This window comes from Coregonus lavaretus, assembly GCF_964263955.1.
Source record: "Coregonus lavaretus genome assembly, contig: HAP1_SCAFFOLD_408, whole genome shotgun sequence".
Lineage (NCBI taxonomy): Eukaryota > Metazoa > Chordata > Actinopteri > Salmoniformes > Salmonidae > Coregonus > Coregonus lavaretus.
In genome coordinates this window covers 50936-63825 of record NW_028162593.1, presented here as the reverse complement: position 1 = coordinate 63825, position 12890 = coordinate 50936, and the positions used below count along the sequence as shown (strand labels likewise).

The following is a 12890-nucleotide window of genomic DNA, read 5'->3' as shown; positions in this document are numbered from 1 at the left end:
ATGGACGACTCAGATCAAGACTTCGTGGACCTCTGCTCCAAGTTGCTCAAACGAGTCCGCAGGAAAGCAGGCGAAACCGAGAAGAGAAGTGTTGCAGAGCCCTCGTCCCAGGACACTGCGAAATACATACCCACCAAAAGGGTGACGATTAGGAGGAAGAAGAAAGATGTTGGCCCAAGTTCCATGGGAGCTTTGGGTAACAACTCTGAACACGTTTCCTCCATCTCTACCGCTTGTGATGAACCAATCCCACTTCCCTCCAATACAGACGAATCTAAACAAGCAGTGGTCAATGGAGGAATTGGACTTGGTGGAGGAGAGAATGGGTCATCAGTGGCTGTGGATGTTGATGGGTCTCGACCTGAGGATAAGGGAATGGGGGTGAAGGAGAAAGTGCTACACAGGATGCAGCAGTTCAAGAGAGTCAATCCACAGAAGCTGGTGCATGGTGAGAGGAATCAGCCTGCAGCAACAGGGAGTGAAAGTGACGGTGCTGCTCCCTATCCACTGCAAGGTAATCAAGGTGAGATCCATCACTGTGTCTAGATTATATGGTGTGTCTTTTCATTCATTTGTGTGTGTACTCAATGGCATGCTAATTACCCTTCTCTCCACCTCTGCCCTCCCCTGTTCAGCTCCATCCACCTCCGCCTCCACTCCCCTACCGCTGGACCCCCAGATGGATGACTCAGATGAGGCCCTGGCCCTGCGTCTACAGGAGGAGCTGGACAGGGAGGCCCAGGCTGTGGCCCACGGTAGGGCAGTGGACCTAGAGCAGGGTGGCCTGTTCTTCTGTCAGCTCTGCCAGAAGGACCTATCTGCCATGAGCCCCACAGGATGCACCCAGCACATCAACAGGTAGGGACTACTGGAGCTGGACACACACACTTGCTCTCTCACCCATTTAACTCCAGAATCTGTCTGTTAATAGAACAGTCAATGACTCCAAAGACCCATCTAACTCCAGATTCTGTCTGTTAATAGAATAGTAAATGACTCCAAAGACCCATCTAACTCCAGATTCTGTCTGTTAATAGAATAGTCAATGACTCCAAAGACCCATCTTTCTCCAGAATCTGTCTGTTAATAGAACAGTCATTAACTCCAAAGACCCATCTAACTCCAGATTATGTCTGTTAATAGAACAGTCAATGACTCCAAAGAAGATACTGCCTTGTTTCCTTTCCTGATCTTGAAGAACTGGATAGGTGAAATCATGTCCTCTTGTAGCTTCTGATGTGTATGTAGCCTTCAACAGTCCAGTGTTTTCAGATCAGTGCAGATGAAGGAAAGGAGACAAGGAAAATAAACCAATTGACATTATTGGGACACCCAATGTCCCCTATCCAGGTGTCTAGATGAGAGTGAGGACAGTGCCCCCCGTGCTGCCCCCGCCCCTCCTCCCGCTCCCCGCGTCCCAGAGTGCCCCATCTGTGGTAAACGGTTCAAGTCCCAGAAGAGTCGCGCGGCCCACCTGAAGCGCTGCTCCTCCACGATGGGCGTGGCTCCTGCCGTGCTGCTGCAGGCTGTACAGAGACAGGCTGCCGAGGCTGCAGGGAGCCTGACTGACAGCACCGCCAACCAACCGTAAGTCAACCTGGCCTGATTGGTCCCGCCCCCTTTGAACCATCAACCAACCCAAAAAACCTGACTGCTGTTACTGTACATTAAATCGATAACTTTGATGTTAGAAGCATTAAGTCATGTTCAGGAGGGTGCAACATACTGAACATTGCAGATACAAGTGTACTTGATAGAGCTAACATTGTGCCCTACTGAACCACCCCTGTATGCTGCTTTTGGGGCCTTTGTGACCCACCTAGATAAATAAATGTAGGAGAAACACTGCATTGTTAAAATGTTGGAGGACAATAAACTATTCTATTCTACCCTTGAGTAACCCTCTCCTCTCCCCCAGTCCGCAGGCCGGAGGCTCCAAGCGTAAAGGCTCCACAGACCCCAGCCTCCCGGGCAGGAAGAAGCCCAGAAAGAAGCCCCGTGGCCTAGACGAAGACACCATGGTGGCCATGGCCCTGTCCCACTCCCTCCTGGAGAAGGAGAAAGAGATGGAGCGGGATATGCAGAGAGAGATACAGAGGGAGACAGAGAGAGAAGGGGGTCAGCAGCTCCCAGCCCTCCTCCCTCTTTCACCATTGAAGTGGAGAGCTGAACCAAGTAAGACAAGTAAGTCACTATCTTGACTGAACCTACATCTTGTTTAGGCAATGCATTATGCTATGATTATAAGGATGTATTTGCTGTGATGAAAAATTATTTCCCTTTATTATATAAAACAGGAGCAAACTATACTAAATGCATTGATATGAAACAATACATGTATAAACAATTTTATGTTTCTATTATATGATTAATATCATAGCCGTGTCCTCCTTTTCTCTTGACCCCTTCCCCAGGTAAGGGGCGTAGCAAGAGGAAAAAGGGGGCACCCCCTCGCCCCCCTCCCCTCCTCCTGGTCCAGGACTCGGAGACAGCCCTGAGGCGACTACAGGAGCGTGTGGCTGCCCTCCTCCTCCATACCCGCGCCCCCTCGCCGCCAACCCCCACACGCTGCCCCAGCACCCTGCCCTCCTGCAGCGCTGCCCCCCTCTGGCAGAAGAGTGCGTTGCGGGACGGAGGGCCAAAGGTCATCTCTGAGTTCTACACCCCAGAGCTCAGAGAGTTTATACAGCCTTGGGTGTCTGTAAAGGTGAGAGCCTGTGTGTGTGTGTGTGTTACTCATACTTTCACATCTGTGCTTCTAATACTCTGATTTGCATTAATAGTATGCGTGTATCTCGATTCATAGTCTCCTTTTCATTCACACTTACATTTATTTCACACAATTTGTCTTCTCCTAGATGGATATGGTGTCTCCCACCAAGGCCATGCCAGTATCCTCCACCAACCCTTCCATAATAGAAGGCATCTCTATGACCAAGCAACCTATCCCCTCCTCCAAACGACCAGTCCCCTCCACCCAGGCAGCCCCCTCTTCGCTCCCTTCCACCCCAGGGACAGGGCACCTTCCAGTGGGCAGCCAGACTCTGTGTGACCTGATAGAGCTGGCTGATGAGGGAATGACCCTCACACAGTGGGGCTACTCTTCCCCAGGACCTGCCAGAGGTGAGAGCTACTCCTGGGAGAACTGTTATATACAGGAAACACACAGGGGTAAGAATGTGCACAAAACACAAAGACACTGACATGTAAAGGAGTGGAAATCCAACCGAGGATGACAGAAGTTAGTATAGGAGTAATACATCCATAGTATAATCTTCAATCTGACTCCATTATCGTGTGAATGCTATAGGCCCATGAGCGTATCCCATGGATCTAGTCAAGGTAGCAAGCCTTGCATCACCACTCAGAATACTATGTTACATGTGTCCGAGATAACCCTTATGCAATTATTAAGAGGCTGAGAGACAGAGCTAATATCTTGCGATCAATGTCCTAGCATAAAATGATTGATTTAACCTTAGCTCAGAGCTGTACAGTTAGAGGCCAAGCATATATTCTATGTTTAGTATGAATGACATTTACCATTAGACCATACATCAAATAATAATTCAAGGAATATTACTCAGAAATATGCAGCCTACAGTTCTTATCTATAGCTAAAGTAATCCAATGTATTACAGTTGCGCAATAAGAATACAATTATCAAATGATACATACCAGAGGTCTTCAATGTCAAAAGATACAAAATATCTAAAAGTCTAAATGTATAAATGACACACTATGGTGTAATGGAACGCTACACCAGGAGATTGGTTTACAATGAATACATGAACTAAGTTTCCACCCATCTTTTATTCTCCCCTGAGCGCCAAATCTCAGTATCTCCCATCGTCTAATTAACATCACTTTGTTTGGCCGAAACAAAAAACTCAAATCATAAAAATACCACATGAACTCCAGAACCTCCCTTATCTGAATGACAGGAGCTCACATCTGGTCGCTCCCTCTTTGAACTGACCGCCGTCCAGCAGACAGAATAACACAGTAACTCTTTAACTATCAATCCATAGCACTTACAGTACAATAAAACACACAAAAATGCACAGCTCTTTATGAACTCTTAAATCAATCCAAACAAGACATTTTAATTCACACAGTAACATTCATTTAGATGATTCAAGTTTTCATCTGTCTTCACAACCCCCGACGGTGTCCGTGCTCCCATGGTTCTACGCGAACGTCACGCCACGGAGAAAGCCAGGGATAAGGTGTGTTTGACTTTTGTGATAGCCGTCATAGGGTCAGCCTTCCAGACGATGCCATAAATCCTGATAGAGTCCTTACTCTGGGCCTCAGCACCTGCAAGTCGCTAGATGCATCTTCGTCACTGGCCTTCATCGTTGTTCACTCCCTATTTTTCCACTACAGACACAGGATGTATACACACGCTCACAGACATGGAGATGGAACACCCACAGCATCCCAAGCTAGCATCCCTGAGAGTAGCTAGCATCCCTGAGAGTAGCTAGCATCCCTGAGAGTAGCTAGCATCCCTGAGAGTAGCTAGCATACCTAAAAGTAGCTAGCATACCTAAAAGTAGCTAGCATCCCTGAAAGTCAAACATACTGTACCTCTAACGTTGTTTATCTTCCCTCTGTGCTCAGATAAAGAGAGCACTGTTACAGACTTCCACCTAAGTGGCTTTGTTCCTGAGAGCACAGACGAACCCCCTGACCTGTGTCTCAGTGGCTTCATCCCAGAGAGCATTAGAAACACTGAAAGCCATCAAAGGAGATCTGTTCCTCAAAGCAGAGACACCAACAGGAGCAACCAGAAATCAGTAAGGCACCTTTTAGAAGTCTTCCACTTTATTGTATACCTTTTCATAACTAGACCTTGATTAGCTGAGTCCAGTGTGTTAGAGTAGGGTTGGAGAAAAACCCTACACATCCAGTAGCTCTCCAGAAAGAGGGTTGGCTACCCCTGGGCTAATATAATCACCTTCTCATACCTGTGTTGGACACTTGTTGCCTGCTCATTAATAATAAATAATAATAATATGCCATTTAGCAGACGCTTTTATCCAGTCATGCGTGCATACATTTTTTTGTGTATGGGTGGTCCCGGGGATCGAACCCACTACCTTGGCGTTACAAGCGCCGTGCTCTACCAGCTGAGCTACAGAGGACCACATTGCTCTGTGATGGTAGCTGTTGTGTATGTCTCTGACCCATAGGTGGCGCTGTCCAGGCTGGCCTCAGACCTGACCAGTATGGTGAACAACCCCCAGTTCAGTGATGTCCAGCTACAGGTGGACAGTGGGGAGGTGTACTTCACCCATTCATTCATGCTGTACGCTCGATGCCCCCTGCTGGCGCAGATGGTAAGTGCATGTGTGGATTTCACCTAGTAATATTTGCTTGTATGGTTCTCATTTGAAACCATTTTTTATTTACAGTTGAATTATGATTTGTTTTCTATCTCTCGTTCTCTCAATCCCTCCCTCTATCATCTGTCCTTCTCTCCCTCTGTCTCTCTCTCCCCACTCTCTCCCTCTGTCTCTCTCTCCCCACTCTCTCCCTCTGTCTCTCTCTCCCCACTCTCTCCCTCTGTCTCTCTCTCCCCACTCTCTCTCTCTCTCCCCACTCTCTCCCTCTGTCTCTCTCTCCCCTCTCTCCCCCCACTCTCTCCCTCCCCACTCTCTCCCTCTGTCTCTCTCTCCCCACCCTATCCCTCTGTCTCTCTCCCCCCACCCCATCCCTCTGTCTCTCTCCCCACCCTCCTATCCCTCTGTCTCTCTCCCCCCACCCTATCCCTCTGTCTCTCTCCCCCCACCCTATCCCTCTGTCTCTCTCCCCACCCTCCTATCCCTGTCTCTCTCCCCACCCTCCTATCCCTGTCTCTCTCCCCCCACCCTATCCCTCTGTCTCTCTCCCCCCACCCTATCCCTCTGTCTCTCTCCCCACCCTCCTATCCCTCTGTCTCTCTCCCCACCCTCCTATCCCTCTGTCTCTCTCCCCCCACCCTATCCCTCTGTCTCTCTCCCCACCCTCCTATCCCTCTGTCTCTCTCCCCCCACCCTATCCCTCTGTCTCTCTCCCCCCACCCTATCCCTCTGTCTCTCTCCCCCCCACCCCATCCCTCTGTCTCTCCCCCCCCACCCCATCCCTCTGTCTCTCCCCCCCCCACCCCATCCCTCTGTCTCTCTCCCCCCACCCCATCCCTCTGTCTCTCTCCCCCCCACCCTATCCCTCTGTCTCTCCCCCCCCCACCCCATCCCTCTGTCTCTCTCCCCCCACCCCATCCCTCTGTCTCTCTCCCCCCCACCCCATCCCTCTGTCTCTCCCCCCCCACCCCATCCCTCTGTCTCTCCCCCCCCCACCCCATCCCTCTGTCTCTCCCCCCCCACCCCATCCCTCTGTCTCTCCCCCCCCACCCCATCCCTCTGTCTCCCCCCCCCCACCCCTCTGTCTCCCCCCCCCCACCCCATCCCTCTGTCTCCCCCCCCCCCACCCCATCCCTCTGTCTCCCCACCCCATCCCCCCCCCCCCCACCCCACCCCATCCCTCCCCCCCCCCACCCCATCCCTCCCCCCCCCCACCCCATCCCTCCCCCCCCCCCACCCCATCCCTCTGTCTCCCTCCCCCCACCCCATCCCTCTGTCTCTCCCCCCCCCACCCCATCCCTCTGTCTCTCCCCCCCCCACCCCATCCCTCTGTCTCTCCCCCCCCACCCCATCCCTCTGTCTCTCCCCCCCCACCCCATCCCTCTGTCTCTCCCCCCCCCACCCCATCCCTCTGTCTCCCCCCCCCACCCCATCCCTCTGTCTCTCCCCCCCCCACCCCATCCCTCTGTCTCTCTCCCCCCCACCCTATCCCTCTGTCTCTCCCCCCCCCACCCCATCCCTCTGTCTCTCCCCCCCCCACCCCATCACTCTGTCTCTCCCCCCCCCACCCCATCCCTCTGTCTCTCCCCCCCCCACCCCATCCCATCCCTCTGTCTCTCCCCCCCACCCCATCCCATCCCTCTGTCTCTCCCCCCCCACCCCATCCCTCTGTCTCTCCCCCCCCCACCCTATCCCTCTGTCTCTCCCCCCCCCACCCTATCCCTCTGTCTCTCCCCCCCCCACCCTATCCCTCTCTCTCCCCCCCACCCTATCCCTCTGTCTCTCTCTCCCCCCACCCCATCCCTCTGTCTCTCTCTCCCCCCACCCCATCCCTCTGTCTCTCTCTCCCCCCACCCCATCCCTCTGTCTCTCTCTCCCCCCACCCCATCCCTCTGTCTCTCTCTCCCCCCACCCCATTCCTCTGTCTCTCTCCCCCCACCCCATCCCTCTGTCTCTCTCCCCCCACCCCATCCCTCTGTCTCTCTCCCCCCACCTCATCCCTCTGTCTCTCTCCCCCCACCCTATCCCTCTGTCTCTCTCCCCCCACCCTATCCCTCTGTCTCTCTCCCCCCACCCTATCCCTCTGTCTCTCTCCCCCCACCCTATCCCTCTGTCTCTCTCCCCCCACCCTATCCCTCTGTCTCTCTCCCCCCACCCCATCCCTCTGTCTCTCTCTCCCCCCACCCCATCCCTCTGTCTCTCTCTCCCCCCCACCCCATCCCTCTGTCTCTCTCCCCCCACCCCATCCCTCTGTCTCTCTCCCCCCACCCCATCCCTCTGTCTCTCTCCCCCCACCCTATCCCTCTGTCTCTCTCCCCCCACCCCATCCCTCTTCCCCCCCCCCCTCCCCCCACCCTCTGTCTCCCCCCCCTCCCCCCACCCTCTGTCTCCCCCCCTCCCCCCACCCTCTGTCTCTTTCCCTCCCCCCACCCTCTGTCTCTTTCCCAGGTCCATGACAGTGGATTTGGGGTGCAGGAGGAGGCCATGCCCTCAGCCCAGAGGGTGTTGTTGGGTGAGGTACCAGGCCAGGCTGTGTATACCCTGCTCCAGTACATCTACACAGCCCACTGCCCCCTCACACCCACCCTGCTGCCACACGTACAGGAGCTGGCATCCAGGTAAAGTCTGACTCAAAACACCTCCGTCTGGATGGGTAGACTGGTGTTTAAGTGATATGACTTAATCTAAGTAACAGAGAGTATTACATAATAAATAAAGAGTGAGTTAGAATTAACATATTGTTCTTTATCTTCCCTCCCCTGTTGCTTTCTGTTTCTCTTTCTGTCTGTCTCCCTCTCTTTCTGTAACACTCCTTCGTTCTCTCTGTTTTGTCCTCATCAGGTTCGACCTGGAGGAGCTGCAGCAGCTGTGCCATCTCTACCCAGCTCAGACAGACATCCACAGAGGTGTAGAGGGACAGGGGGATCCGTGGGGAGACTACCCAGCCCAGGAGCATCAATCTGGGGGAGAGGAGGAGCACCGAGACCAGGTCTTCATGGAGCTCCTCCGCTCTATGTGGAACGAAGAGGTTGTTGAGGAAGATGAGGGCAGAGCAGAGGAAGGAGAGATAGCGATGGAGGGGGAGGGGCGAGGGGATGGCGTGACGATAGAAGACGGAGAGACGAACGAAGAAAGGGTGAACGAAGAAGAGATGGAGGAGATATATGAGTTTGCCGCCACTCAGAGAAAGAGGGATGAAGGGAAAGAGAGTGAAAAGGAAGAATCAGAAGAAGAGGAGGATGAGGAGGGAGGAGTGACATTTTTCACAGAGACAGAAGAAGAGCAGGAGGCTCCAATCCAAGCTCACTCATTGGCTGAACACTCAGATAGGACTGAATTAACACGCATGACATCCCTTCAAACAAAACTGCCCAGTTTGGAGGCAGCCATAGCTATGGGTGACATTGACACAGACAGGGGGAGTCCAAATAGGATAAAAACTGATCTCAACAAATCAGAAGGTAGAGATCCAAAATGTTCTAGAACAGCCACCATGGAATCAGACAGAATAAAACAATTTGAATCAAACGTCACAAGCTCAAGAAGTGTCGGAGAGGTATCTACAAATAAAAGCCTCCACCCCAGCCCCCATGACGATCAGGAGCTAATCACCAGTCTGGACCGTAGCTACAGCCGCCTCTTGTCTGACTCCTGGGGGGTCTATGAGACGCAGGAGGAGCCCCACACCTCCCCACCAACACCCCCATCCTGCCACTCCCAACCCCCCAGGGCTAGCCACAAACTCTCCCGCTCCCAGCCCCCCAGGACCATGGTAGAGGAGGATGCGAGACAGCCAGAGCCCACCTCCCCACCCCCACTGTCCTCCCGCTCCCAGCCCACAAGGGTGAGGGTCGATGGGGGTACGAGACCGACAGCGATCCCTACCCTCCAGTACTCAGCCAGTGAAATCATTGACCTCTCAATCAGTCCTCCTCTGGTCCCTGGTGTATCCGCCCTACCTGTTCCTGGTTTGTCTCCAGAGGAAATGACTGATATCGGGGCAGGAGGTAGGACGGAGGGGGTGGTTGGAGGAGGGAAAGTTCCTGTGTGTAAGGAGTTATTCCAAGAGAAGATACCATCTAATCCAGAGGATGTAGAGAGAGAGAGTCATGGTCTTTACAGTATTTCTGTACCCCTCTCCCCTCCTCACAGAACCAAAGAAGAACCTGAGCTTATAGTTCTGTCTGACTCTAGTGAAGAGATGGAGGTAGGGGATCTAGCACCTACCAGCCCCTCTCCACCACCCCCTCCTCGTCTCTCCCAGAACCACCAAGGCTACACCCGAATCAGATCTCAATCCAACACAGAACCCAATAAACCCACCTCAAGAACCCAATCAGACACAGAACCTAAGAAACCCAGCTCGAAGGAGACTAGTAGTTGTTCTGTGAGGGTTCCTTCTGTCTCACCTTCAGATCATGGCCTAGATCCAGATCCTCCTGGTTATAAACCAGGTTCTACTCTTGGTTCTGCTGGTTCTACTAGTCCCATGGACTGTTCTGCAGAGATGTCTTGGCTCATCCCGGCCACGCCATCCAAGAGGACCAGCACCAGCTCTACCCAGACCTATAGTAGCATGCGTCGCACTCAGCTCTTTCCTAAGGCTAACTCCTCTTCCTCCTCTTCTGCAGCATCAGTTTTCTCCTCTCCCACCCTCCCTTTCAGGCCTAGCCTTCAGACCTCCACCACCTCCAACCCGCCCAGGGTTTCTACATATTCTGCCCAGACAGAGTCCTCTATTTCTAGGCAGAAATCAGACAACAGTGGGCCACGGCACTCCAGCTTGGGTCTCGACCATGACGACCGCTCTTCCCAGAAATACAACAGTGGTTCAGTCGGGTCTGACCGTGCTGCCCGCTCCCCTGTATTCACGGTCCCCTCCCAGTCCCAATCAAAACGCTCCCGCCTCCCCCGCCTGACCCCCTCTCTCTCCTTCATCCCTCCACCAGACGCCTCCACCAAGGGTACCCCTCTCCACGACGTCCCCCATTCTTACAGCTCCACTCCCCTTCATTCAGATCTACCCAAGCCCTCCGCTCCGTCTCTGGCCTCCATGGCCTCCCCTCTTCTGAGAGACGGTGCAGGGGAGGGGGACAGCGGAACCAGGCAGAAAGGGAGGGGGCTGGGGTTCTCTGGGAGCCCATGGAAGAGAGGGGGACTGGGGTCTCTGCACCTGTCCCTCTCGGACCCTTCCGACCCCTCCTCGTCCCCACATAAGGAGTCCCTTACCCAACCGAGAGAGAAGAACGGCTCCCCCGGACAACGCCGACCATCCACCGAGTCTAAATACTTCCACAGCCCAGGAGATAGAGAGACGGAGGGAGAGAAAGAGAGGGGGGTGAGAGAGGAATCGGATGACAGGATGGAAATAGAGGAACTGGAAAGGAGTGTAGTGAAGGAGGAAGAGCAGGAGGAAGAGATAGAAAAAAGAGAAGGAGAAGATATGGAGAGGTCCACTAACAGCTTTCAACAGAGCTTCCTCGGGATGGACGAGCCACCCTTGGCCTTCGATGACTCCTGGGGCCTAAACGCAGGAGGAGGGGACACGGACGGAGAACGATCCCAGGACGTGTGCTTCAGTCTGAGGATGGAGAGCAGCGGCGGTGGGGCTAGTCCTCCAAGACAGGGCCGGAGAGATGGAGAGGTTGCAGGACCATCCTCTACTTTTACCCCCTCTCCTCCTAAAACCCACACCAGCCACTCTTTCTCCACCCCCTCTCCACCTCCACCCAACACCACTACGCCCCAGGCCAACGCAGAGATCAACGCTAGCCTCCTGGACGCTAAGATCTGGGACGACTGGGGGGAGGAGGAGGCTCTTCCTCTCTCTCAGAGGGTGAATGCTGTAGCTCTGGCTCAGAGAGTGGCCCAGCTCAAGACTCCAGGTAATTCACTATCAGCAGTTATAACCCCTTGTATAGAGGTTTTAATGTTTAATCTAGCTAGCTCGTGTTCAAAGCTGGCTTCATTACTTCGTACTGTTGAAATATTGAACAATCTTCCATTCGTGATATTCTGATCCATAAATGCAATACAAATGTGAAACACATTCTCTGTTTTGTTACATCTGTTCTTGTTTGGCTACCCTTTGACCCCTCTCTCCACAGTGGCGTCCCGTAGGAAAGGCCAGCAGGGCCCCCTGGTCCCCATCACCCCCATGCCCAGCTACTCTGACATGGACACACCTGATCTCAAGAACAAGCTCAATAGGTCTGACTCCCCCAACACATCACTTCATAACAGTCTCTCTGTCTTTTCTATCAGTTATTTAATTCATGCAGTTATTTCACTCCCCCGTCACTACTGCCATCTGCAGAGCAGACCTAGCCTGGTCTAGTTTCCAGTCCTTTTTCCTCCAGTGATAGTTTTTTGATGATTGTTTGGATATTTGTGAGATTATTTTAGGAGCACAATGCATGGCAGTTCTCAGTGTAGTCTGTCTATATTCTCCATCTATCTCTCTTTCTGTTACCATCTCCCTCTTCATATAGTAAAAGCCTGTTGCCAACCTGCTCTGTATCCTCCCTCCCTCTAGATTCGGTGTGCGTCCCTTACCCAAGCGCCAGATGATCCTGAAGCTCAAGGAGATCCACCAGTACACCCACCAGGTCATCAGTTCAGAGTCCGAGGATGAGGCACCTTCCCTGGGTCGCCCCAGAGCCGTCGGGCCCCTACCCACCACCACCTCCATGGAGCCCACCAGAAAGCCAGTGTCCTGTGCCCAGACTGGGGGGTTTAAAGAGCCTAGTGAAAGAGCAGCACCTACAGTCTCCCTGGTGAAACTGCCTGGTGGGGAGGAGGACATGGAGCCTCTCTCTGCCTCTCAGGGATCCAATAAGTCCTCCACAGCACCCAGTGAAGACTCTGAGAGGTTAGCACTGCAAGTGTTTTTTTTTTTTAACAGATGTTGTTCATGTATGTATTTGTCTTGAATATATTTATTGACTGCTAAATTAAGTCAAATGTACTAACATTGACACTCCTCCGTTCACCCCCCAATCTATTCTCCAGGTCTAATCCAGAGCAGTGCCTCTCTGATGACTCAGATAACGACGACATTACTTCCTCGCAGTCTGCCTCCAAGCTCCAGGACAGCCTCGTCGCTGTCCGTCGTTTCATCCAGTCAGACCCTCACCTCTACGGGCAGATCCTCCACTACCAGCCCCTGGTCCTGTCAGACCTCCAGGCCAGACTCAAGGCCGCAGGTATCCGGCTGGGGGCAGCCAAGCTACTAGACTACCTGGATTCCCAGTGCATTACGTTTACCACAGCCAGGCCTGGACTGAGGGGAGGGAGAAAGAGGAGAGGGAAGGGGGTGACCAGGGCTGGAGGGAGGGGAAGGGGAGGGAGAGGGGTAGCTAAAACGGCAGATTGAAGTTACCTGTGTGAGGATACAGTGGAGGCAAAGGTGGATTTGAAGTGAACATTTTATCAGTGGCAATTAAGGCTGTCAAATGTTACTACCACTGAGTTAAAGTTCAATTGTTTCCTGTTTTATATTGGTTGTATATTGTTTGGATTTAATTTAAAATGTTGGACTTC

At 53.0% G+C, this 12890-nt stretch overlaps 1 protein-coding gene across 1 annotated transcript; it reads left to right on the top strand.

Annotated features, from left to right (window-relative positions):
* LOC311119119 (structure-specific endonuclease subunit SLX4-like) lies at positions 1 to 12723 on the top strand (the record flags this gene model as incomplete). Its single annotated transcript, XM_084193861.1, has 13 exons — positions 1 to 523; positions 636 to 858; positions 1351 to 1587; positions 1919 to 2184; positions 2415 to 2707; positions 2859 to 3123; positions 4627 to 4802; positions 5199 to 5345; positions 7797 to 7966; positions 8190 to 11233; positions 11456 to 11558; positions 11884 to 12219; positions 12360 to 12723. The coding sequence occupies 13 exons, from the start codon at positions 1 to 3 to the stop codon at positions 12721 to 12723; spliced, it is 6147 nt and encodes a 2048-aa protein (XP_084049987.1).
* Positions 12724 to 12890: the final 167 nt, after the last annotated feature.